The 27,256-nt window shown below is 41.3% G+C and overlaps 1 protein-coding gene across 6 annotated transcripts; it reads left to right on the top strand.

Annotated features, from left to right (window-relative positions):
* Positions 1-21,449, top strand: PTPDC1 (protein tyrosine phosphatase domain containing 1). 6 transcript variants are annotated; one of them, XM_048957305.1, is made up of 10 exons: positions 1-972; positions 9,987-10,079; positions 12,750-12,921; positions 13,532-13,612; positions 13,757-13,875; positions 14,642-14,779; positions 15,362-16,569; positions 17,291-17,476; positions 17,853-17,963; positions 18,628-21,449. In XM_048957305.1, the coding sequence occupies exons 2-10, from the start codon at positions 9,995-9,997 to the stop codon at positions 18,742-18,744; spliced, it is 2,217 nt and encodes a 738-aa protein (XP_048813262.1). In that variant the 5' UTR covers positions 1-972; positions 9,987-9,994; the 3' UTR covers positions 18,745-21,449. The 6 variants fall into 6 exon arrangements, with proteins under 6 accessions (XP_048813262.1, XP_048813263.1, XP_048813264.1 ...); XM_048957306.1 differs by lacking the exon at positions 1-972 and adding an exon at positions 12,111-12,222; XM_048957307.1 differs by lacking the exon at positions 1-972 and having other exon boundaries at positions 12,111-12,924.
* Positions 21,450-27,256: the final 5,807 nt, after the last annotated feature.

The following is a 27,256-nucleotide window of genomic DNA, read 5'->3' as shown; positions in this document are numbered from 1 at the left end:
TTCTTTATCAGCAGTGCCAGGAAGCGCTGGGGATATTTCCACCATAAGTGCTTCAAAGATTACATGATTCAGAGTCCATCAATTTGCACAGATAGTACATATTCATCATTACCCATGAGATAATTAACATACACACACCTATCTCAGGCAGTGATTTATCAGGTTTCCAGTCTTCTATTCCCTGGTCTCTTCTACCGTCTGGTGTCCGTTTAGCATCATGACAGCCCATTCAGCAGCCTTTTCCTTCATCCTGTGGTCTTCTTCACTCACCCTCCAGATGAACTCTCTTCATTGACACATGCTCAGTATGAGAATGCCTATCAGAAGTAATTTACAGGTACCAAAATTGTAGTGTTTGCTCACTCAGCTCTCATTTCCAAGCACCTGCTTATCCTTGGATAGAGGTAAGTTTGGCAACCTGCCTTCTAATGCTATACACCGGGGTGCTGGGAGACAAGGAGGCTTCTTTTGATGCCTGGCAAGCCTACTCACATGGTTTCATTATTGTTTCTTTTGCTGTAAAGCTGAATAGCCTTACAACATGCTTTCTAGTCTGTAATGCTACATCCTTAACTATTCACAACATCTAAAAGCCATTACAGTTTTGCAAGCAAGAACTAACCACGCAATACAATTCAACAGCTGTATTTCTAAAATTTTGCTACAAATCATTGCGCCTTTACTTCTTCAAGCCAGCAGGAATCCTTCCTCTCACCCAACCCCGCTACTGACGCAGCCTGGGAATCTGCCCCAGGACGCCAGGCAGCGCCTACGGGAAGGAAGCAAGCGGTGCCTCGGGAAGCGGTAAGAGATGTTACACCGCGTCCCAGCTTCCCACCGCCGCCTCCTCGCCGGCCTCCCAAGGCCCGGCACCGCCATACTCCGCTCTCCCCCCAGCGGCGCATGCGCGCGGCCCGGCCCCGCCTTCCCCACGCCGAGCGGCGGCGGAGCGGCGGCAGAGCGTCGGTGCAGGTGGGTGCGGCGCCCCCAGCCCTGCGCGCGGCCGTCCCGGCGCCGTGCCCAGCGCGGCCGATCTGTGGCGGCGGGTGACGCCACGCCCCGGCCGGAGGCGGCCGCGCCCGGGGCGTCCCGGGCCGCTGGGGCAGCGCGGGGCGGGGTATCCGTTGGGTAATGGAGCCCGAAAGGACGCGCGCAGCGCTGATGCTGGCGTTTGCAATGACGTGTTGCTTGAAACATCCGTCCCTCTGTGCTTGTCGTGGGCGGTTGGTGTAATAAAACATACACAGAGCCACATGTGCGAGGAAACAAAGGCAAAGCGAGCGGCGGAGGCGGTCCTCGAGGCCGTGCTGTAAGAACAGCGCTCCAGAGCTATAATTAGCGGTGTAATCCTCTTACTAGGTTTGAGAGAGCGGCAGCGCGGGCCGACCCTAACGGCGTGCCTTCCGGTCTCCGTCAGAAACACGGGAACGGCTCCGAGCGCGGTTTGCGAGGGAGCCGCGAGCGGACGGGACAGCCGCCGAATGGCGCGGGGAGACGCGGCGCGGGATTGCGGTGCTGCTGCCCCGCCTCGCACAGCGCGGGGTGCTGCGCAACGCCGCGTTCGCACCGCAGAGAACGGGAACGGCGGTGCCCGAATGCTGGCTGTACTTGTTTGTCAGAAGAACTTGTAAACGACTTTGCTCCTGGTTTTGGATAGCTCACTGTTTGTTGTAAATGACATAAAATCGTACCTGCTCCTTCAGTTTCTCTCCAGTGGAGCACTTCCTGGCCTGAATTTCATCCCGAGAGCCAGCAAAGCCCTCGTGAGCGGCTGTGTCCCTCCTGCTCCCTGACACTCCCTGATGCTCCCTGGCCAGTTTGCTGACTTGCTCTGCTTCTTCACTCAAGCAGTCCCCACATGGCAAAGCTCGAGCATTTTGTTCCTTGCGTGTGTTTTTAAAAGGACTGCCTACCTCCCATCTCCTTCATTTCCTCACCAGTTCCTCTTTCCCACCTTATGTGCTGTTCTTGAACAGCTGAGCTTTGTTATGTGTTTCCTCCATACCTGTTCTGCTGCAGGGCCTATGTTTGCTAGATGTCATGCATACATTAAGCAGTGCTTTTGGAAAGGTCAGCACAAATTAGCAAAGCCTGTGGTGGCTCTTCAGAAGTTGTATGAGGGAAGGAATTAATTTCCTAACTGCTGTTTTCCAACAACCCAACATTTGGTGTTTCAGAAACAGAGCTGCTAACCCAAAGCAGGCAATGACTGGATGAGGGCCTTGCCCCTGTGCTCCATGCTCAGAAAATGAGCTGTCTCACAAAGCAGAGCTGAAGTGGGTTGCTGTAGCCCAGTGGCAGCTCTCCTCTCCCTTTTCAACCTGTATTTCCTTGAAGTTGCACTTCTAATTTCAAAGCCTGTGGCTGAACAAGTGCCTGTAGCTTGTTTCCATAGCTGGTGGTCACCTGTTGCATTGTGAGCGCACTGAATGATCTATAAGTAACACATGATGCAATTTGTCAGTTTTAGAATGCTCTTGAACTGAAATCTTCAGTTCTGCCTTTTCCTAACATTTCACTGCATTTCTGTTGTATTCCATCTTGTCAGTTTTATCCAACAGTGGAACAAAAGAGGAAAGGAATGAATGTAGGAAGTACAGATGACAAATGAGGCCGGGGCTCCTCAGTGGGCTGTTGCTCTGTGATCTCATGAAGCATCTACACGTGTACGTGTCTCACAAGAGTAACAGTGCTGGTGTAGTTGAGGTGCTTTTATGATCAATTTACAGTGTGATGGCAAAGCCTGTAAGAAGTCTTTAATAAAATTTCATACTGTTTCTGAAAAACACAAGAATGAAAGCATTCCCTGCAGTGTTTTATGCAAGCTGAAAATGAAGCTACATTGATTTTCATTACCCAAACTATAAGAAGAGCAAAAAGCAAAAGATGAAGCTGGAGATGTTTCAAGCCAGCTAGAAATCTAAATATGCTGCTTGTGCTAAATTCAAATCCACCTTAAAGAAAGATAAGCTTTAGTAAACTAGAAGGTTTTAGAACAGTTTGGTGCGCTTGTGTAACAACGAGAACACCGCAGTCTAAATGATGGTCAGACATTTCAGTTGCATTCGATTCACTGTGAGACAGTAACTTCACTGCCTGCCTAATCTGATGCAGTTCTACCTAAGGACATGGGACAGGTGCCTCTGCTTATCACACTGCAGAGCTGCTGCTGGGAGGCAGCCCATGTGATGCTGGGGGAATGAGCTGCCGCAGCCTGGTGACCCTGCTCTACTTACCTGAAAAGCCTGTTAACATCTTTCAGTGGTTTTCACAGTTCAAAAGAATTTTCCAGAGGACATGGGATTCTTATTTTGTTTAAATAGGAAAATGCCAAACGTGAAGAGAAAGATTGTTAGTTTAGTCACCACCTTCCCACCTACTCGGAGCACTCTTCCTTTGAAAATGGCAGATTATTTCAGCCTAATGGCTGACTCCCCCAAAAAGTCATCCCTAGCACAAAGCCTCATCTTGACAACAATGCAATGACAGGGCCTGTTGGAACAAACATGTTTGGCACCCATTTCTGGAACTAGCTCAGCTTTTCAGACCTCTGGGAAAAAATCAGTTGTTCAGCTGAATGAGCTGCCATTCCTTCTGAAGAGTGCAAGTGCAGGAATGAGAGGCAGCAACTCACTAATACCTACGGATGCAGCAGAGCAGCAGGCTGCTGCACCAAGCGTTGAAACCATCCAAAACCAAACCTTCCTCCAGAGTCAAATAATTGAATTGCTGTTGTATAATCAGTGTAAACTTCCCAAAAAAAGGCTATGCTTCTATTAAGAATTCCATTTAGTTAATGTTTCTTAATTGTCTGAAGCGTATTTCTGTTCTTTCGTCTGCTAACAAATCTGCTCACTTCCTCCTACCAAATGCTTTACCAGATTTTAGTGCAGGTTCCCACCAAAGGCATTTAATTTGTAGGAGCTCAGCGCTGCGTTCTGCCTCTGAGGCAGTGATGTGCTTTGGTTACTGCCCAGGGTCCACCTCAGACTCTTTAAGTCCCATTTTCAATTAAGACTTTTTTGCACAGATGGCCTGATACGTGTGTATATGTATGATGTCAGCTATTTACTAAAATGATCAGCTGCAGTTGAGTTCATGCCCATGATTTCTTTTTTGTCCCTGCAATATCAGTACAAAAAAAGTGTGATGTTAAGGACTACGTGGTCCTTTTTTCAAGTAGTTGCATTGTTCTTCTTTCCTTTATTACCATACAACAGTAACGGTGACAATTTGCTACATCATTACTTCTGAAAATTACTGTAACCATTTGATGCTCTTCTGTGTGCTCCATCTCCCTCTTGACAGCAAGGCAGGTGTTTATCTGAGACAACACGTTTGGAATTAACACATATGTTGGCATCAGCCTCCAGTTGTCTCCTGTAACTTGTTTAAATAAAAAACACATCCCCGTCTACAGAAGCTTGCACACATACTTTTTTTTTTTCCTCTAAGTAACTGGGAGGTATTAATGATGAGCAGTGAGTAAGCATTTAATTAATGCTAGCTTGTTTGTGTGGTTTTTTTTTTTTTTTTTAATTTGTTTTAATAAGACACGTGGGGAAGCTGTGAAAATAGATGAAATCTGTTTTCTTGTCAGATAATACTGTAGTTGATTTGGTGAAATAGAACATCAAATCTCATTTTATTTAGCTTGTTTTATTACTTTAGTCTGGCTTGTATTAATTAAATCAAGTCTGTTTTTTTAGCAGATCACATCCTTTGCATTCAGAATAACTTCTTTTTGTTATGCTTGTGGGATGTTAATGCAGAGAGTTTGCCATCAGTATATATGCTTTAATGACAGTCTTTGCTATACTGGATGAAAAATGAAAAAAATTGTTGAGGGTATAACCACAGATAGGAACAGTAGGAGATGAGTCTGATTTTCTTTTCGTGGTGCTTTGAGGTTATGTATCAGTTGAACTGCAGTGATGCGGGTGCGTTCCCACAGTGACCTTTGTAGCTGTGCTCACTTGGCTGGCGCATGCAGACCCACGCTTCTGGGGGCATATAGCATGTGGAGGTGAACGGAATGGACAGAGCAGGGTGGTGTGAAGGGCTCTGTTCTTTGAAGAGCTTGGCGTGGCCTCTTTGCCTCAATCCCTCTGAAATCTAGGCAGACGCAGAAAGCAGTTCATGAGATGATTATCTGCATAGCCCGCAAGGCATTCCTCATACAGTCTTAAGTTAAGAAAAGATAGTTATTGGCTCCTCCCAGATTACCACCGTGAATCCAATTAACTACAGGAAACACTGCAGCAACATAATTCAGCATCTCTTCTGTAAACGGGGTGTCCCTACAGCGCATTTCTGGGGATGGTACTGCAGCCATGAAGGGGTCAGCATTCACTCACTCTTTTTGCAGGGTCACAGGTAAGATGTTAGACTGAAATTCCTGCACTTCTGTTTGAAGACTCACTTAAATTTACTACGTTTTTGACTATTCGAGGTGTAACCCCTTTACCTTGTAGAGTTCCGTTTAGATCTTTTCCACTTTCAAATTCCCTCAGTAGCACTCAGCAGCACTGAAGGAATTCCATTCTTTTGTATGTAGTCTTACATACAAAAATCTGTCACAGTACAGGATCAGGAATATCAGACTCACTCGTGTTGTTTGTAGAGCAGTTCCTTTATTCATTTTCACCCCTCTTTTGTACTTCTCAATAGTAATTACTGGTTCCCAGCCTGTGCAAGGCAGGTTAAGACAACTTCTGTTAACTGTTGCGTTAGCACTGAAAGCTGACGTGACTCAATGAGACGAATCCAGTCAGTTGATAGATCTGTCCATTTTTGGTTGCTATTCATGTAAAAAAAGCTATTAATAGCAAATAGTGAATCACCAGACCAGCACCTACATAACTTTCTAATGAAATTAGAATTAAATTCTTTTGTCTCTTTTGTATGTGAAAGCAGTTACAGTCCTCTAAATACAATGCGTAATGATTAAATGACATTCACCATAAACTAAAACAAATGCTGAGATTTTTTTCCTAAGGGTTAAAATACCACTTACTTATGGAAGTAACAAACCAGTTCTGGCTGTGTGAAATCAGAGCAGTCCTACAACAGCTGCAGTACTGTTCTGCTGTGCAAATTATAAACCTCTGAACTGTATGAAGATGTGTTCAAATTAATACCTCGTCTTCCCTTTGTCCTGTAGTGTGTTTATTTGCCTTTTCCAATTGCTGATGTAGCTCCTAGCTAGTGCTTTTAATTTTGTTTCACCATTCATAACAATCAAAGTTCTTAACCTTGTCATTAATTATAAACAGTCCTCACGTGGTCATATTTTTGCTTCGTCTTGTTAACTGAGTGGTCTTTAATTTCTAAACATCTTAATTAGTGCAGTTTTCAGAACTTTGCGTTCAGGCAATGAAACTTCATCCCATATAATCTGATATTTAGACAGATATCCTCTTGACTTCTGTGGGACTGCTCCCAGGAGCAAAGCCATTCAAGAAGATAAGTACTTACAGAACCAGGCCATGGAGTAAATGTTACCTGAGGGCTTAGGTGCTAACCTAGTGTGGCCCCTACCTGCAGTTGCATTGACTGTGTTCCTTTAGCAGCTTGCCCATTTGCTTGTTCCTTGTCTGTAAATGCTACAGGGGGGAGAACAAATCACTTTAAAAGCAAGAAAATACTACAAGTGATCTCCACATTTTATGTGACAGGCATAAGCATCAGCCTTTGCCTCTCTTGTATGTAAGAATGTATTTACAATGGAAAGATTACCCAAGATTTTTCATGATAATACATGAAACCAATCTTTTCAACGTGTGGTCTGCTGTCATATTCTAGGTTACCAGATCCATACAAATCTGGGGAAATGGGTCCTCACTGTTAGTAAACAGCTCCACAGAAATGGGGGGAGGATTACTGTGTGCTGGCAGCTGCACTGCCACCACTGGAATCATTCCGGTTTGGAACGCAAACTCTCCTGTTTGAAAGCATGTTCTGAAGACAGTAACTGCATCTGTTAAACAACCATATTAATTGCTAAGGTATAGTGGGAATCTTAGCACTTTGGGGCTTGTTTTCTGGCTGCTAAAACATTAGACATTATTTCCTTCTCTCAGTGTATTCTGAAGCAAAAATTCAGCCCAGCAACTGGAAAACACTGATTTCCAGATCCTGCAATCATAGGAAATGCTCATCCTGTATGCAAGGCAGAATGACACCTCAGCCAGTTTTGGGCTGTGGTGTAAGTGCTGTGAACTTTCCTCCTTTCTGGGCAGCTGCCTGCCAGCCAGTTGCAGGCCCCCATCTCTCAGTTGTCCGACTTGCTGCATGGCTTTTTGCTGCTTAACCTTCACTAAGGGTTCTTTTATTCTAGAGGCTGCATCACCCCTTAGAAACTTAGTGGGAATACAGACTGATCTCACCTAAGGAAGCACAGTGTGCCTGTGCAATTTCCTCTGACAGAAATCCACCTCTGATTATATGACACAGCAAGTTGGATGTGACAGCTGTCATCTGTTACCAAATGCAATAAGTGAATCGGCAACAAAATCTGAGACATCCTTTCTGCTAGGATCTGGTTTGCACAGAAGTGGGGAAAAGCCCTCCAAGGTACGCAGAGAAACACCAAAGCAAGTACAGAATGCATGCCTCGAAGGGGACTGCTGGAATATCCCCTTAGTGCTTGGTGTCTGGCTCCAACAGACCCGTTTCCCTGGGCACTGTGGTTCTGACATTTGTTTCAGTCAGCCAGCACTGCAGATGTTATTTTTACTTCCATTTCTTTACCTGCCTTGTTTGTGCAAGCTTAACGACATTGCTTCCCATGGTAAAGAGATGGAACATCAATCACCTAAGACACTGTTCCATTTCTTAAGTTGTGATACCAGGATTAAAAGAGCAGCCTCTTTGCTGTCATGGCAATAGAAAAGCATGGCACAGAGCAGATCTGATTAAGGTGGTATCATGACTGCCATGATGCACGTGACTCAGCTCCCTCGGAGAGCTCATAAAGAACATGACCTGGAATAACATCTGAGGCTTGATTTTCTCTAGCGTCCATCAGGTGCTAACAGATGAACAAAATGCTGAAGAGGACCTTTTAAAACTAAGAATATGCAGTACATTGGAAAAGCAGTTGTTGTTCCTTTGACCCAAATGCTATTCCAGCTCTCAACACTCTTTTTATCAGTGCAGGAATGTAATGCACCTCTGCAGTAACAGCAGCACCAAATTAGGCCTTACTATCTCAAAACACAGCCTTTACACCTTGGTCTCGAGTGGTGTGACTGCTGGTGCTCCCACTGCCTGTGTGATGAGACCTGACATATTGAAATGCTGCCTGGAGAAGCTATCAAGATTTTTTGAGAGAAGTTTCTGAGAAATAGAAACTCTTTTTTTTTTCTTTTTTTTTTCTTTTTTTTTGGCAGTTCAATTGTATTAACCCTAAATGGAACTTCTGGGGATAAACTAGTGATTTCTTGAGCTGCAGTTTCCTCTGACTGAAATCATCCCTAACTGATTTCAAAAGCCACTGGAAAAAAAACACAGGGATACTAGAGCTTCTCAGAATGCAAGTACAAGCATGTATTCCTGCCTGTTTATTATGGGATGGACTTGTAAAGTGCAGTCAGATGGTCAAGCAGCTGAGTAGAAAATGTGCGTCTCTATTCTACATTAAGACTCATCTTAATGAACATTCTTCAGAATATACATATTTACATAAGGAATGTCTTGCTTAGCATCAATGAACTTTCAAAAGACCCCTTGGCTTTCACAGAAAAATGCAATTCTCATCTCTTTGAGGCCACTGATGCAGCAGATATTAATGGGTTACTTGTGTGTGTATGCTGTTCCCACCATAAGCTGGGACCATAAGTAAGGGACAGAGCTGTACTCAGTGACACTGATGTGGAATACAGTCCATAAACACATATAGAAGAATAGTTTCAATATAAGTATGTGTTAGATAATATAATATCTATACATTAAATTTCATGTGAATTGATTCAATTATTTACCTAAAGCAATTACTCAGAATTATAGTTAATATATTATATAGTTAATATTCATGCAGAATGAATGACAAACAGTTAATATCTCAACACAGCACTGGACTGTTTACCACGTAATAATCCTCATTATTATGATTGCAGTAAACCTTAGAACACTGTGGCACTGAATCTTAGTATTGTTTTCACAGAATTTGGGACTGAAGGTTTATTTAGAAGAGTTTCAATAGTTATAGCATGGACATGCTTTTTTTAGTACTATATTTGCAACTATTTTACTATTGAGATATGAGAAGTAAGGATGTGCACTCAGGAGCCATGAAGTTGTTTTACTTAAACATCACAGTGACTGATTAATAAGTTCACACTGACAGCTTTCCTTGTATTATCTGTTTTTCAGATACAATCTCTTCAGCTTGCTTTGTATTATAGGAAAACATGCTTTCTGCTTAGACAGTCTTGTGTTCTGTTTTCTAATTAAAGGAGAATCTTCATATATGTGATTTCAAACTTGCCAGCTTTCTAAAACAGAATGGAGGAAAGAGAGCAGAGAAGGCACGTACCTTACACAGTCTGCTTGGACTAAAATTATGAATGGTATGATCTGGAAATAGTGCTATCATCATTGGTTTTGCTGGAACGGCCCCTTGGAAGCTTCCAGTGCAGGATTTATAGTTGTGTGTTTACTTTTAAGAATTTGAGAAAATTGATTTGGCTGTAAAGGTTTCTAGGTGAGTGGCTCCTGTGCATATAGAACACAACTGTAAGGTACACCATCAGCCAGACTGGAGCTGGAAATACACAGGTGACTTCTTATTGCTAGGACAGATAGCAGAACTGGTGAATTTTAAGATTGCACACCAAAAAGAAAGTAATGGTCTGTGCCTGAATGCCCAGATCTTAACCCTTGGATGACTTTGTAACCAGGTGCCAGGTACTGAGCTTTAATTCAGCTTTATTTTGCATTTTCGAGCTTGCAGAGTGACAGCAAACATATTACTGTTTCCACAGGTACTGCAATGGCTGCAGGAGTTTTGCTGCAAAATGAACTACCATACTCTTCGTTGCTAGAGAGCAGTGTGTATCTTGCAAATATGAGTTCAGGTAATGATTTTATCATCCACTGATTTTATCAATCACTTATGCTATTGATATAAACAGCTTAAAAAGTTCTGAAAAGAAGCAATTTTCCATAGGGGAAAAATGGACATTATTCCCAAATTTTAAGCATAAAATGTCTATAGCAAAAGCAAACTGTGTGACTTCTTATTGCCACGATGTGTTAAGATGTTGAACTTTTCAGTAACTTTCAGTTTGCCAAGTCTCTTGCTTAGAGAAATGGTTCCATGTTCAGAAGCTGCCCAGCTCTCTGAAGGCACAAAAAACCTTCAACAAAAAAACCCTCTCCAATATTGAAAGTTTCTGGGTGAGTACTTGCAAATCATGCTAGACTCAGTGGAAAAATAATGGTATGCAGCATTTTCACTTGCTCATCTCTGGCTCCATTATCACTTGATATATACAGGAGAAAAAATTCTGGGAAGAGTTAAGAATGAAATGTGAGAAAGAATGTAATTAACTCAGAAGCATTTTTTGTTTGTTTGTTGGCTGGACATAGGCAGCACTTGAAGAACCTTCTTCATCTCCTTCCCTTCTCTTCAACCTGACACCCAGAATAAAAGCATACTTAAGTATTTCCCAATCTTCTTATATTGGCTTCATTAGGACAGTCAGATCTTTGAGCCTTAACATTTTCCTTTTCACATACCACATCACCACAGATGTGTCCAGATGCCTGGTTTCCACAGAAATCCTTACTGTGTCTTAAGAGTGGGGCTGCAGTATTCAGTATTCAGTCACTCAGTCCCTGTTCAGTACCTGGAAGAAACAGCAGATTTTTGCCTCGTGATTTTGTATAAAAAAAGAGCTTTCTCATACACAATTCCTCTTTAAGGGTTATTGTTTCCATAACACAAAAGGAAAAATCAGACTGAATGAAGTATACAACCTAGGGAAAACACAGTGGGATTCTGTTAATTGACCAAAGCTATGGTGAGTTTTCCTCATCTCTCTGCTCTCTCCCCTTTAACACTCAGACAATTGGATGACTTTAAAAAAGAAAACACATCCACATTTCTGTAATCCGTTCTCCACGTAAGTTGCTTAAGAATGTTGTGCTTTTGAGAGCGCAGTAATCTTTCTGGCCAGCTCATTCTCTTTCTTAGCACGCTGGCAGCAAAGTGGGAGGCAATTTGCCACCTAATATCTACCTTCAAAAGCCTAAAGCACTCAACTGATGCATCTTCTCCTCCCCATAATCTGCTTTATCTCACTCTGTAGGGCTAACAGCTCTGGTTAATAAAAGAGCTGTGCCCTGAAAAAAAATAAGCCTTTTGTTTTGAGTAACAAATTGTGTTTGTTAGAAGATATGAATGGTCCAGAGTGAACAGTCTACAATTCATCGTGTAATGAGCCATTTCAGTAGCAGCACACTAATCCCAATTATTACAGAGCTAATGATGCATTTTGCAGCAGCTCAGCGGAGGGAGAGAGGTGGTTGTGGAATGTAAAACCAGGAGTTGGGGGCGTATAATGTACTTACAGATTCCTCAGGAAGCAGAGCCTCCAAATACATTTTGATTGTTCTCTTGAATATATTATTTTGTGCCTAACTGAGTTCTGAATGTATGTTATTTACAACTAACTAAAATACTCACATTGTTTATGGAAAAATGTTTTGGTTGTTCCCAGTCCATTTTCAAAATTATCTACTTGAAATGCAACTATTTTCATCAGCAGCGGAACACTTTGTCCCAAACAGAATCAATTCATATAGAATGTCACTGCCACGGGGCTGGCTGGCAGCAGAGCCCTCATTGTTTGTCACTATGGAGACAGCTCAGCCCATGCTGACTAGCTGCTCCAGCAGACGGAGGGATGCGCATCTCGCTGCAACTTCAGTGCTGAGCAACTTGGCTTTCAGACCCGTGCCTGCTCGGCAGCCGCGCTGTGCTGTCAGTGGTGCTGGTCATCATGCAGGGCTCACCCCGGCGGCGCTCAGCAGTGAGTATTTTTAGCAACTTTTTCCAGGGTCGGAGGCATTCTTCCTCCGATCCGCTTCTTCGCATCATCCAGAGGCGCCGGAGCTCAGTTGTTGAGGTTCTCTCATCATCGACGCACCGGGTGATGGTGGCAATATCGTCGCTGAGCCCCGAGGAGATGGATGCAACTTTTCCTGAGAAAAAAAGTAAAGTAGTTCTCCTTAAGACTGTTGGCAGTTCTGTTGTTGTTGTTGACTCTGTTAATAAATACATACACTTCTGTTCTGTTGACCGTATTTTATATTTACATGCATAAAATAGTGTTTTTTTTCCTGTGTTTTATGTTTTGTTCATTGATTCCTTATCTGAGGATTAATGCATGCTTTTCACTGTAACATAAAATAGAAGCACACCTTCCTGCACCTGCCACACCACACGGATGTGGCTCTTTCTGATTTCAGGTGTCTGTCAGTTGTTGCCCTGCACGGGGTGTTGCACGCCGATAGCTTCATCAGGAAAAGAACACATCTGCTGTGACAAACACCAGCTTTAGTAATGCAAGCGTTTTGTTTTTTTCTCAGAATCCTTAGAGTCTGCCTTGAAAAATGAGTTGTAAACATATACTGTACATTTATGCTCTTTGTAACTTTATCATTTAAGGTTGAACAAATACTTGTATGGTGGAGATGAATTCACGAGGCTCTTATTGAAGGGGTTTTTGCCTCTGTTATAGGAAGTTCAAGGCGGCCGACGGCGAAATACACAAAAGTGGGGGAGCGCCTTCGCCACGTCATCCCTGGGCACATGCAGTGCTCGATGGCATGCGGTGGCCGTGCGTGCAAGTATGAGAATCCGGCTCGATGGAGTGACCAGGAGCAAGCTATTAAAGGGCTCTACTCATCTTGGTAGTATGCAGCATTTACTGTCACTAAATGTAACTGCAGCCTTTATACATATTAAAAGTCAAAGTAAACTGACATGAATTCTAATAAAAATATCCTGCACTACAGACAGTTTTCACTGAGATTTAAAATGCAAAGGAGTCAGAATGTGTTCATAATGGAATTTCAAGTGTGGTAAAAACATTTATTGGAGATGAAATATGTTTGAAGAAAGCATATTCATATTCGGCATTACTGATGTGAAGCATACCTTCACATTCTTACTGATCTAACAGTGAATGCTGCACGGAAACATAACAGCTTTAAAGGGCCAAACAGGGAGCAGCTCACATTTCTATTCAAAGGAACGTTTTACTATGTTAATTGGACTGGCATTCGAACAATTCCAGTAAAGGTTTTTTGATGTGTGATATCTGTCTCCACTTAACAGGATTCATCACTAACACTGTGTGATGAGAGTTTTTTGAAAAAGAATTTCTAGTACATCAGCAGCATGTCTGTCATAATGAAAATAACATAGCAGCCTTATCTTGGCAAATTAATTCCCAGGAATTAACATAATTATTCTCCTTATTAATGTAAAAATAGTAAATATTATTTTTTAATTCCTCAGGATAACAGATAACATACTGGCTATGGCTCGACCCTCAACAGAATTAATTGAAAAGTACAACATCATTGAACAGTTTGAAAGGTAAGAAAATTTACCCATTATTTATTGTACATATTACTAATAGAATTCCCAGTCTGTTTTCTCTTTCAGCCTGTATTTGGATTTTGGTAAAGGTCCATATTCTCCACTAGGAATAAACACGTATTTCATCTCTTCTTTCCTTAGATGTGGCATAAAAACCATAATTAACCTGCAGCGTCCTGGGGAGCACGCGAGCTGTGGGAATCCGCTGGAGCAAGAAAGTGGCTTCACCTACCTTCCTGAGGCGTTCATGGAGGCTGGCAGTACGTGCACTCCTGCTGCTGGGCCTCATTCATTATTCATTTCAGCTCCAGATATTTTTACTTGAATTTGCATGTCTTAAATAGCTATGTAAGAAATGTTGCACAAGATAGGGTGTAAGAATCAAAGCCAGGCTGGATGTGGCTCTGGGCAGCCTGGTCTGGTGGTTGGCAAACCTGCCCATGGCAGAGGGGTTGACACTAGATGATCATTGAGGTCCTTTTCAACCCAGGCCATTCTAGGATAAAGCTGGGCAAATATAATCCATGGTGAATAACACATTATCCACTTAGAAGAAAGAAGGGACAACAGCTGGTTAACTTTCTTCTCAGTTCCCAAATATCTAGCCATTTGTAATGACAGTATTTTTTGTGTTTTCATGTGATGACATGCATAAATGCGCCTCTGTATAAGAAAAAGCTTTTGACTGAAGCAGTGCTTTAATTTCTAAAAGGGAAAAATGATGCTTTACTTCTAGATAGCTCAGTAATTTTTGTATGAATCATTCAGTTTTGTTAAATTTTTTGCATTGCAGCTGAACTCGAGTTTGACAGTCCAGTGCTAGCTTCATGCATTTATCAAATTGCAATAGCAAGAGAACTCTGAAATAGGAAAATAATCTCTTGTAAGCAGTATGTAGTCAGATTCCCCCAAGAATCTTTATACAATTTTCTTACTATAATTTACTATTAGTCATCTCTCCTCTGCATATAGTACGGAAAACTTAACTTTCAGTAAAGCAAATAACTCATTCTCTTTTTGTTTTAGTTTACTTTTATAATTTTGGATGGAAGGATTATGGAGTGGCATCTCTTACTACTATACTTGATATGGTAAAAGTCATGGCTTTTGCGCTGCAGGAAGGCAGAGTGGCTGTTCACTGTCATGCGGGACTTGGACGGACAGGTATGTTGTTCTGCTGCACGATACCAGAACTGCCTTTCTGAAGATGCAAAGCACCCTCTGTTCATAAGTTATTAATAATTTAAATTCACTGCAAGATCTCTAAAGTCTTTACAGCTCTTTATAGTTCTTTATAAGATCTATAAAGTAATTAAAATATTAAACAAATCTGTGAAAACGATCTGTCAGTAGCTGGAAGAGATCAGTTTTAGCATGTAAAAACAGCAACCTGCAAGGTTAGATTTTTTTTTTTAATTTCAGTGCAGTAATTCCCTGCTGCATTCAATGGGACAGTTTCCTTTTGGTGGGAAAAAAAGTCACCCAAAATTTCATTTACTCCTCGCTTTTTCAAGACCTATTTGCATAAGTTCTTCCCATAGAAGCCTCTGCTGCTCTCACTGAAAGCGTAGTGAGAATGGATTTACTGTCTTGTGGTCCAACAAAAGCAACTAACCCCACAGCATCATATAATAGTGGGCACAAAGCTTGTGTCTTCACCTATATTCATTTTCATCCCATAGTTCTTCTGAATAATTGTTTTTGTTTGAAAATTCTTGAACCAATGCTTGTGTTTCTGTGTTCCAGGTGTTCTAGTAGCTTGCTACTTAGTTTTTGCAACAAGAATGACTGCTGATCAAGCCATTCTTTTTGTCAGAGCAAAAAGGCCTAATTCTATTCAGACTAGAGGGCAGTTACTGTGCATCAGAGAATTCACTCAGTTTTTGATTCCTCTCAGAAACGTATTTGCTTGCTGTGAGCCCAAGGCACACAGGGTGACGCTGTCCCAGTACCTGACCCGCCAGAGACACCTGCTCCATGGTTATGAGAGCAGGCACCTCAAACACGTGCCAAAACTCATTCACCTAGTGTGCAAGCTGCTCCTAGACTTGGCTGAAAACAGACAAGTGGTAGAGGCAGAACTCTTAAACATAGCAGATCTCTCAGCTGAAATTGAAAAGACTGTCTCCCAGCTGGTGTCGACACAGCTGGATGGAGACCTTGCCAGGCAGGACAGTGACACGTCGGACTCCTCGCACACCCACTCGGCCACTTGTGACACGCAGGATTCTCTTTTCTCCCTTGCACATGAATGTGATCCTCTTTGGAAAAGGAGGAACATCGAATGCCTTCAGCCTCTGTCTCATGTGAGGAGGCGTCTAAGCTACAGTGACTCAGACCTAAGGAGAACTGAGTTCCTCTTAGAGCAAGGAGAAACGGCATGGACGGTACCTGCTCAGATACTACTGTGCAACAAACTTAAGCAGAACAGTGGTGAGGAGAGTTCTGCCACAGACGAACAAAAGCCACAGCTGGATTTGAACAAAGAAGCGTTAGTGCGTAACACGTGTACAATTTGGAGTCAGACTAAGTTTAATTTGGATGGGCAAAAAGATGGATCTTCACTTTATCAGAGAAGGAACTCTACCAAAGAAGTACAACGCAGCAGAACTTTTTCTTCAGGTCTAGCATCTCTCCACTATACCAGGGAGCCTGGAACACCAAGGCATAATTTCACCAATGAGGTTGGCCATAGAAAAGAATGTGAGACTCGTATGTACGGCAGAAGAGTCTACGTCTCAGAGGACTCTGATTCTTCTTCTTCTTCTAAAGTGAACTTTTCCATTGGATGTGAAAGCCAAGGTAGCAAAGATCCGTCAGAGGCAATTCCACACATTGTTCTGCAGTCAGAATTAAGTTTGGAAGCTCGAAGAATTTTGGCAGCAAAAGCACTTGCAAATATAAATGAATTTCTGGAAGAGGATGAAGTGAAGCAGAAGGTAGAAATGTGGCAGGTAATTTTTAATTTCATTCAGTGTTATGTATTCTGAATATTCCACTGCATTTAATTCTTAAATGGCAAAAATGCCACCATGTGCTTTGAAATGGCACACTGGGACACAGATTTATGCTCTGGTTAAGAAAATAATTGTATTTGTCAGTTAGGAGTCAAATCTTTCAATAATATGTGAAATGAACCTACAAATTTCAGTACCCAACAGGAAGTTAGAACATTTTTTCAGGTTGTGTTCATCCATTTCACTAACTAATGAAAATTGGTGCTGTTACCTCTGGTTTAACTTAGCTCCTGATAGCATAAAAGTGCTACTGATTTTAAGTTAGAGTTATGTTGTTTTTAATCTGTGCTTCCTCTGAACTAATCAGAGGATTCTGCCTATAATTCAGTAGAAACTTAACTGCTTATTCTGAAAACCAAATCCTTCCAGCAGGAAGTAGGAATCCAATGCTGTGTTATATATTCTGAGAGATAACAGGGAGATTCTGAGCTGCACTATTTACATCATCTTTCTGTTTTAAAGAATCATTTGCATTACTGCTGATTAACGTTGACATCATGGAAAAAAAAAGTTCCTTTTTTGTAACCATTAAATCTTCTTTTCATATTGGAATGTAAGCAGCCTAATACTGTTGCAGTTGAAAGGAATATTAGCAAAAGTAAACAGATGATGTATTTGTAGTTTCTTTTTTCTTTCCTCTCCTTTTTTTTTTTTAAAGAAAGAACTGAATTCTCGAGATGGAGCTTGGGATAAAATCTCTACTGAGAGAGATCCTTTCATCCTCTGTAGCTTGATGTGGTCCTGGATAGAGCAACTGAAAGAGCCTATTATATCCAAAGATGATATTGACATGTTGGCAAAAAATTCCATAGAATCACAAGATGCACTTAACTTACTGAAAAAGGTAGATGTTTTATATGTCAATGCATTGTTTGAGCATGTTTTGTTACTCTATTCATTTGTGACCTTTAAACATGGAAATTAAACATTCAAAAGGCACCTTCAATCTCTTAAAATTCAAAATGGGGATATGCCTGATCACCCAGAAATTTCCAGAGCAGTTTGAGACACACTAGAGAAGATTTTCTTCCATTGTGAGTGTAACAATTATATAGAAAAGCTCTTTAGGCTTGTGAAAATTCCCTCACCTCCTACACCTGAAGGTTTCAATACAGGAGGGCACAGTCTGGTATTTAAACAGCAATAAACAAAAATGGAAAGTTAATTGTTTTTCATGAAAAGATTTCTTCTAATGAGCTGCTGTTCCTTTTATCCACCAGGAGCAGTGTCAGACTATCCTTTGTATTTTACACTGTGTGGTGAACTTGCAAACGCTGCCAGCTGATGTGGAGGAGGCCTTACTTGTTCGTGCTGTTAAAGCTTTCACTAAGGCAAGTAACTGTCCAAGGCATGGTATTTGTTTGTTTAAATCATGAACCAGCAGGGCAGTAAAAGTGACAGCAGTCCCTTCACACTTGGTGTACTCACACTGTCTCCATTCAGAATTTGTGGTTACCATCCTACATAAAAGATAGGGAATATTCTCAACAAACCCCATTCTGTCACTGGAGCCATAGTCCTTTCGTCTCCTTTTTCTGTCTCTGGATCACTTCCAATTCATGGACTTCTTCATATTAGGGAAAAGATGATTTTTAAGTGATGGGAATAAAAAGGCTCTGAGAGTAGCTTACCAAAGGCTTTGGTGGACTGTATTACTTGGACTCTTCCCATCAGATTAAATTGCTTTCTAAATTACATCGTAGCTCAGCAGGTGGAAGTATTTAAAAAGAAAGTTCATCATTTTGCTTCCTAATCTCTTGTAAATCTACAGACATGCCAGCTGTTCATCATAGCATTTCTTCATTGCTTTAATGTTTAGGCAAAACTATTTACCATGAAGTACTCCATAATGAAAGCACTCCGTGTTTGTATTTGTTTTTTCTTTTTTTTAAATAAACCTGAAAACTGCTTTATTTTTTTAAATGTTGCTCATCTCTGCATTTTGCCATGTGACGCCTATTTAACAACTGCATTTCAATTTCTGCCTTTTATTAGACAAGCTTTGATTCTGAAGATGGACCATACATTTACAATACCCTGAAAAAAGTATTTAAGCAAACACTGGAAGAAAAAAGAAAAAAGCTGAAGGAAGGAACAGAGAATCCCTCTTGATTTCTGCACGGTGATGCTGAAGGATTAGATGACTCTACCAAATTATTTTGCATTTTCCAGCTACTATAATTTGTGCTATTTTGCATGATTTACCTAATGTTAGGTGGCAGCCATTCTTAACAAAACATTTTATTTTTTTAGAGGGAGTTTCATTGTGAACTGTTCTATCTTCATGGTTCTAAGGAACAGCTCCTGTTTGACTGTACTGCAGCTTTTTGATTTCCAGTACTATTTTATTTCACGAAATGTTCACTTGTTTTGAGCTGTATTTATTATTTAGAAACCTCTGTAATGGGCAAGCTATGCTTTGTACAAGTTACACAGTTGCCATAAGTCCAGTGCCATGGTACAAAAGGTTTGAATGGACTGAGTTAAAGTTTGTGTATTCAGTATGTTTACATTAATGTTACTTGATTTTTCTTTGAGGACAATAAATACTGACTGAAATAACTCTCCTTTTTGGAAAATTTAAAGAAAGAGAAATAATTAACAGATCTTGAGGTCTGCTGTTAACAGCAGATGAAATAATTGCCACCAGTGCATTCCTCAAAGGTGCTCCACTAGAGAAATACATTAAATTCTTTAAGTTACAAAGGTCTTAATTTAGAAACTTTTGTCCAAAAAAAAAAAGGCTTCTAATTTTTTCCTTAGTGGAAAATGAGTTTTTTCTTCTTAAATGTTTTGAATAAATTATTTTTTATTAAACTTTCATAGATTTTAAGTGAAAAAAAAATATTTAATCATCAGACTTCTGGCCATATTTATGTTCAGCAAAAACTTACATAAATAAGTGTCGTAAAATAACACTCAAAAATAATCAGTGAAGATCTTATGATCTCCAATGCACTTTATAGAGCTATTTTCATCTAATAAGACAGAAAACAACTGGGATATCATCATATATGCAGTTTTTTGATTACAGCCTTAGGATTCAGGCTGGATTATCAGGATGCCAGATTAACAGTTCACCCATTTTGATATATATGTAGCTAGACAAGAATTTGTCATTTCAAAAATATTTTTATTTGGCACTGCAAATGACTATTTGGAGTTAAAAGCAGACCAGTTTCATATGTGTATAAATTACAAATACTTTAACTTTCAGATGATTATATATCAAATTCAGAGAAAGCTCTTTGGTAGAACTTCCTGAAGTTAGCACGCTTGAAGGTAAAACACCAGATATGAAATCACATGCATGAAAGCAACTTTGTAGGAGTGCGACATGGTATGCAGCCTGGCTTTAGCCAGCATGCTTAGCAGTGCCATTTTGGAATACTAAGATACATTTGCAGGTGTCGTAATTTCCCAGGGAATTACTTCTGCGTATGAAAGCTGAGCAGTTCCAAATAGGCAACACCAATTCCTGGTATGATACACAGTGTAGAGACCAGTATGGAATTGTTCAAATTGGGGTAATTAACAAGGACTACATGTCATTAAACCTAGCTAGAATAATCTGTTGCGAGTTAATGGCAGGTGTTTGCACTTGAGAAATTACTTACAGGCTGTCCATGCAGATGGATACTGTAGAACTGGGTGCTTTTTTATGTACTGTTTTTTTTTTGTTTGTTTGTTTCAATGACAAATCTGGTTGCAATTACCAGCAAATGAACCACACCTGACTGAATCCATCATGGGGAAAAGAAACCAAGAATAGCCCATCTAAATGAATAATCAAGCCCACAGACTTCAGCAGCATCCTATTAAGTCATTTCTTACCTGAGTGATGTATTTATTTTCCACATCATCTTCTCGTGTTCTTAACCTGACTCAAATTTGTGTGACAGCCTTGCAGCTGTGGGCTACGTGTGGGCAGATTTCTCTTCATGCTTACCAGGAGCACTGCAGGGGCATGCTGACAATCTGTTACCTAAACACACTGCAGCAAAACAGTCATGAGCTAGTGGCAGGATGGGATAGGAGGACCCCATTTCCTGACCAGGAGGTTACCTCAGTATCAGCAGCAGCAGTGATACTCTCTGCAATAGCTGCTGCAAGAGACTGCATAAAACAGTTGGGGTTCTGCACTTCTGACAAGACTCAGTAAGGCTTGTCAGCCAACAAATGCCAGGAGAAATCCCTCCACTGGTGCAGCACTGCCTATCTCCATAACATCAGGACTCTTCCTCTTGATCTTCTCCCGCTTCAAGTCCACCAGCCAGCTCTCTCCTAACTTGTAGCAAGTTACAGTGACTAACAAAATGTCGCCAGAGGAGTCCTGAATAGAAAAACATGCAAATAATGCCCCCTGTGCTCTTCTCACTCCCCATCCATCAGCAAACACAGTCAGTTGTTTTTACCTATGGGTTTCCATACAGAGATGTAACTTTTTTTTTTTTTTTTTTAATAAGATGGAAATATTTAAAAGAAAAAAAATATTTGTGAAATTTATACTACATCTTGGTCAAAACAACCGATAGTCTGAAAAATAGTAGGATCTTCCCTTCATTTTGACGCACGGATGAAAAAGAACCTTTAACTAGTAAACAAATACCTCTTGCCGCTTCTTTTCCTTGGCTCCAGTTGTCTGCTGAGAACAGCATGCTCTGAGTCAAACACTTCAGTACTTCTTTCTCCACCTGCAAAGAAACAATGAGTTGAGATTTTCCTGTGGCTCTTGGATAAAAATCTACTTATTCTAGGTCTGGATCTGTCAGCATATCAATTGTGCACAGCTGCTAATAAAGACTTCTCCTACAGGATTCTATGTATTTTGAAGTGTAAATAATTCACACACACATCTAGCTACTTTATAAAGCATTTTGAGAAGGGAAAGTGATCTTAATTCTCTGATCACCAGTGTCTTCAGGGTGCAATATTCGCTTCATTCTTTGGCTTTAGGGTCGCTGGAAGATCAATAAAAGCCCATCAAGAAAGAATAAATTTAGATTTATTGCTGTTCCAGCTTCTCACTCTCCTGCAGCAGAATGCAGAGCAGAAGAAAAGCAATGGGCAATGACAGACAGCAGCTCCTTCAGGAACATAGTGCATAGCACAGTCTCACTATAGAAACAAGTAGTAGAGGTTAAAATGAAGAATTCCCTTCATTTCAGTGACACAGTGTCAGAGGTACAGTGGAATTCCCAGCCCACTTCGCACATCTGTTTTCCACAGAGGACTGTGCAGCCGATTTGTTTTGGAGTTACAACATATGACAGAGTAGCAGATTAACAAATATTTGATAGGGCATGATTTGATCAGCGTCACCTAGCTTTTTGTCATGTTACCACATTTACTCTCAAGAATAAGCTGAGGCCAGTTAGCATGAAATGCCTGCATAACCACCACAGCCACAGTGAGGATGGAGCCTGGATCCTGTCCCCATGGCCTAAGCAGACAGAATTCTTCCTTGAATCCTGGTTGCATTGCAGCCCCACTTGACACCAAACAAAGGGCTCTACCAACAGAAAACAAACTTTATGTCAAGATACTTATTTAGAGCACAGAAAAATTTAAAGAAAATATCCTTCCCAATAACTTAAAGCAAAAAAAAAAAAAAAAAAAAGCAAAAAAGAAGGCAAAAAAAGAAAGCATTCAGTATTGGCACTGTGACTGAGCACTGTAAGTGCTGAAAATAACACTGTGCTTCCCACACAAGGTTTCCACGCACCTCCATTGATACTTCCCCTCATATGCCTATTCTTACACCTGCACATCCTGTCTGTTCCAGAGCACACCTCAGAGCACCTGCTGCCAGGCTGCACCACCTGATGTGAGCTGTGGGATACAGATTATGAAAAAAGGAGGACTCAAGATGAGAGCAGCAGCAGGCTGCCGTTGGGAAATGGAGATTACAAATTGTCTTCTACATTTTCCAGTGACTAGACAATCCTGATTAGCCTGCAATCAGACTGAACACTCAAGCAGGCATTTTGTCTTCAGTGGCTGGAGTAGTGCCTCACCACATATTCCTTTCACTTTCTTTGGGAAAGGTCTTGAATCAGAAAGACTGGGGAAAAGTAGCTCTCCTGAACTAAGGGGATGAGGCCTGCTGGCTGCACTGAACACAGAAACCTTTCATATATTTCAGTATCTGGCAGTAGGTCCCCAGAAACTTGTTATGGAATGTTCTTCAGACAGATGCCATTTTTACCTTCAATGTCATGAGTGATCCTGTTCCCTAAAAAAATGTTTTAAAGCAGTTAGTGAGAATGTAAGAAACACTGCTAGCAAGGTGGGGGCTGACTTTCTGGAGAAGCTTTCAGCACAAGGCAATGATAATGTAAATTCAAATGACTGAACAAAAGCAAAAGATGATTCTAAAAGGAAAAAAAAAAAAAAAAGCAGGTAATAAAATAATAAAATAATTTACCACCTCAAGGAACTTGTCTTGCATTGAGATGTAAAACTCTTCTAATCAGAGCTACAGATGCTGAGCGACTTCAACATCTGAGTGTTAAACACCCAAGGAAGTACCTAAGTGAAGCCCAAGGTGTTCCAACAAAAGGGAACATTCTGGTGAAATACAGCGATTTGCACAGGGCCTGCTGAGATGAGAGATGCAGAAGACCCAATTAAGCCATCAGAGGGAGCAGCTGCTGCCATGGAGCTGTTACTACAGAGATACGAACTGGTTCAAGAATGCCAGGCTGCCAGCAGAGAGGGGCTGCCTGATGCAGTCAGACACCAGCATGGAGGCCTTTAGAGAGATGCTGTTGGGCCCCATATGCCTGGTGCTGTTCACCCCTCCTGTCCTGGTCATGCCCAACCTCGGCAAGCAATGCATGGAGAAGACACACTGACAACAGAAAATAACTGGAACGCACACAATTATTTTAATATTCATGTCTTAGAGACTTCTGTAAGTGCAAGGTCCCCCACGAAAGGCTTCCTTATGGATAATTCTGCTGCCATCAACACAAGTCAGTTTAAAACCCCCTCACGCTCCTTATGGAGACAGAAGTTAAGTTCTAATAATGTCTATATTCCCTGAATATGAATGAACTGAAAGTGTCTATGTTCCCTGTCTAGTATGCAAGCAAACTGTGACTTCAGAGAGTAAGATGTTCGGAACTGGACTCTCACAGTGCTCTTAGGACTTGCCTCTGAATATGGAAGTTAAAAAATGATACCATTTTTACCTGTTAACAGAAATTACAATTGTCTCTGCTTGATTTGCTGAATTCTGTATTCCCAAATAAACAATGCAAGTCTTGTTGATTTAGGATAAACTCTTTATACCCAAACACAAAGTATGGGCAGCTGATGGTCATGAGCCTCAAAGTCACAAATACATAGTTGAATGAAATGGCTGCCTAGATATTTCTGCACTATTTCACTATGGTTCAAAACTCTTTAGTGTAAATAAGCACAGATTATGCATTTTTCCACATAAGACTGAATTATCACAAAAATGAATTGTTCCTGTAACCTTCAAATTATATTAGTTTTTTTCCCCTCAATTAAAGGTCGCTTATTTGAGGAGCAAAGGAATCACTGGCTTGATAAAAAAAAACTTCATCCATAGGTACCTTGAGTTTGAATAGTTCCTAGGGTCGAACATAGGTAGCCTACTGCTTGAGAGAAAAACAAAGAACCACAGAACACCCCAAGTTAGCAGGGACCATCATGCCCAGCTCCTGGCTCCAAACAGAATGACCGAAAACCAAACCCTATGTCTGAAGGCATTCTCCAAACACTCCTTGAGCTCCAGCAGCTTGGGGCAGTGTTGGCGGGCACAATTATTTATATTTCATTTGGCATGGAACTATTCCGAACACTACTGAAAGATATATTGATGATATAAAGTTACGTGTTCAGTCAATTTATTTCACACAGGAAAGGGAAAAGCTGTTTAAAAAAGTAGCAGCTGGTGTTGCAGACATTCTGGTAATAATTGACGTGGTTGGAGTTAGTTTGCTGATGGGCATTCTGCACTGAACAGCTGAAATGCTCTCAAAGCTACACAATGACTTTTCTAACAAACTGGAAAAAGTGCAAGAAGTGTCAGACAAAGCTGAAGCGTGTGAGCAGACTTCCCATCAAATGGAAACCCTCCAAGAACAGCATGTACATCCTGTGTAACTACTACAGGAGGACAAAAAAGTCAAGGAAAAAGAATTAAAAACGCTCTAAGAAAAGGCTTCACATCGAGACCCATGAAAGTACATTTAATTTAAACATTACTTTGAAAGCATTAATATGAGAGTCTCTGTGCACTGCTTGCCAGGAGGCGCTGCCAAAGCCCACAGACATACAACAATTCCGAAAACAGCCTCATCCACACTGCAGCACTAAAGCAAGTGTTAACAATGAAAATGTAGCTTTTAGGGTGCCTGAGCTGGCTCCACAGGCTGCTGGCACAGCATGCAGTTAGGGACGGCAGGGATAGGTGTGCACTGTGACTCCATCTCCCTTCCTCTGACACTGAGCTGCAAGCATGTCAGGTTTACTCTCTATTAGAAGCGTAATTCACATCCCAAGCTTTACATTTGAGCTTTAAACCACCAACAAACACAATTCCTTATAAGCCTACCTACTAAGGTGAGCTAATAACTTCCGTAAGAGAATTACAAGGTAATGTAAATATGTTTTAAAATTAGGGTACAACACCATGGTTTTTGTAATCTGCCTAATAATCTTTGTCCAGTGGCAAAGAACAGCTGGCAACACACTCATATGAATGCATCTTTTAAACTTACAGGTACAGGTACTAAATAAAAGTTAACGGACTGGCTTTCCCTTGGCTCTCCTGGTAGCATCAGAACTATTTTTTTTGGAAACCTAATAAACACAGGACACAACAATATTACTGGTGCTATCTGAGAAGAAGCCCATAGAACCCCAGGTATTACGTTCTACACATAAAAGGATTTCCTTCCCAGCTCAACTCTGGGCTAGTTTGTGCCTACTCAGTGCCAAACCTCCCCATGTGAATACAGGTGTTGCTGATAACTGAGGAGACTGGGTCCAACTAAGAATAAGTTCAGTTGCTGCTTCTGCATTAGAAGAAATCCAGAAAGAAACAGAAAACAGGTTCCACTAGTTCCATTGCTGCGTGTCTGTGCCACATACACCAGGCTGAGCGTCTCCATGCTCCAACACTACCATGTCTTCTGACACTTTCTTCACCTTTACTGCTCTAGCTGTCTTCTAATTTTATATAATTTGCAAAGTTGTATGAACTGGTATTTTGTCTTACATGTCATTGTTGCGCATTGTTACATTGTTCTCTTTCCTAAGCCAAAAACAACGTGCCTTTCCAATTATGGGTGTAACGAACAATGGCCACCCATGAATCAGCAAGCCTCAGGCCATGCAGCAGGCCTGGGAGAATATCCCCACTCATTATTTCCTGCTCTGGAAATAAATGTGTCATCTGTAGAATGCTCCGTTTTTGAAAAATGCTTCTGAGTCTCTTCTTGTTTATCCAACAGCTGGAATGGACCTTCTTAGCTCGCTCCAGCAATTCTCACTATAGACACCAGAAATTAATAGAAATGTGTATTTGAATTTACATACAAAATCCCATCACGGCTACTTCTAGTGATTGTTGTCTGTGAGTCAAGAAGAACTATCTCAGAGCCCAGACAAACCTAGTGCTGAGACTGCTAGTCACTGCCGCGTGCTTGAGAGCAACAAGCGTCGTTCCTGGGTGTTCTGACCCCATCTTGTGACCGGCAGTGGAAATGCAGGAGCTATGAAAGATGCCTGGCCGAGACCAGAGAGAAGTTTCTCACCCAGCCAAGTGCAGCTACTTCTGTATTCATCAGAGAATGAATCAAATTACACCTGAATGTGAAAATTAAAAAGTTAACAGCTGGCAAAATTTATGCAACAAAGTTTTACCCGAACAAGGATGAAAACCGCATTTGGGTTTAACTTTTGGCTTTGGAGGCATCACTCCTTTGTTTGTTCTGCAGACCAACCAGCTGGCTCCCAGTCAACCATTCGCCACTCTAGTCACTGAAAACAAGGCCCCATGTCCCGTTCTCCCATTCGTGATAAAAGTAATTATTGGTGAGGCAGGATGGGATACCACATGCATAAGGACCTCACCATATATATTCTAAACTCTCACAGTTGTCAAGAAATCACAAAAGCTTCATGATTTGTATCATTTCTCAAAAGAATAGAAAGGCCTGTTAGCAAAGATTGAAGGCTTCTTTATGCATGCACTTTTTAAGGTATGCTATCATAGAGTCGTTGAGATTGGAAAAGACCACTAAGATCATCTAGTGCAACTGTCAGCCCATCCCACCATGCCTACTAACAGCATCCTTCAGTGCTGCATCTACATCTTCTTGAGCACCTCCAAGGACAGTGACTCCACCACCTCCCCAGGCAGCTCATCCCAAAGCTCCACCACACTTTCTGAGAAATTCTTCCTAACACCCAGCACAGCTTGAGGCCGCTCCCTCTCATCCTGTTGCTGTTACCTGGGAGAAGAGGCCAACCCCCACCTCGCCACAACCACATCAGAGTTGCAGAGAGGTCTCCCTAAGCCTACTCTTTTCCAGCCTGAACAATCACTCAGATAAAACGTACTCTATTGGTCAATATCAAGAGA

Source organism: Lagopus muta, chromosome 11 (assembly GCF_023343835.1).
Source record: "Lagopus muta isolate bLagMut1 chromosome 11, bLagMut1 primary, whole genome shotgun sequence".
In the NCBI taxonomy this organism is placed as follows: Eukaryota; Metazoa; Chordata; class Aves; order Galliformes; family Phasianidae; genus Lagopus; species Lagopus muta.
This window is presented reverse-complemented; position numbering and strand designations above follow the sequence as displayed.

Coding starts and splice junctions, on each gene's coding strand:
- PTPDC1 (XM_048957310.1), top strand. CDS start 11,708: ATGTTTTGGTTGTTCCCAGTCCATTTTCAAAATTATCTACTTGAAATG. Junction 13,613..13,756: donor ATCATTGAACAGTTTGAAAG/GTAAGAAAATTT, acceptor TTCTTTCCTTAG/ATGTGGCATAAAAACCATAA. Junction 17,477..17,852: donor CACTTAACTTACTGAAAAAG/GTAGATGTTTTA, acceptor TTTATCCACCAG/GAGCAGTGTCAGACTATCCT.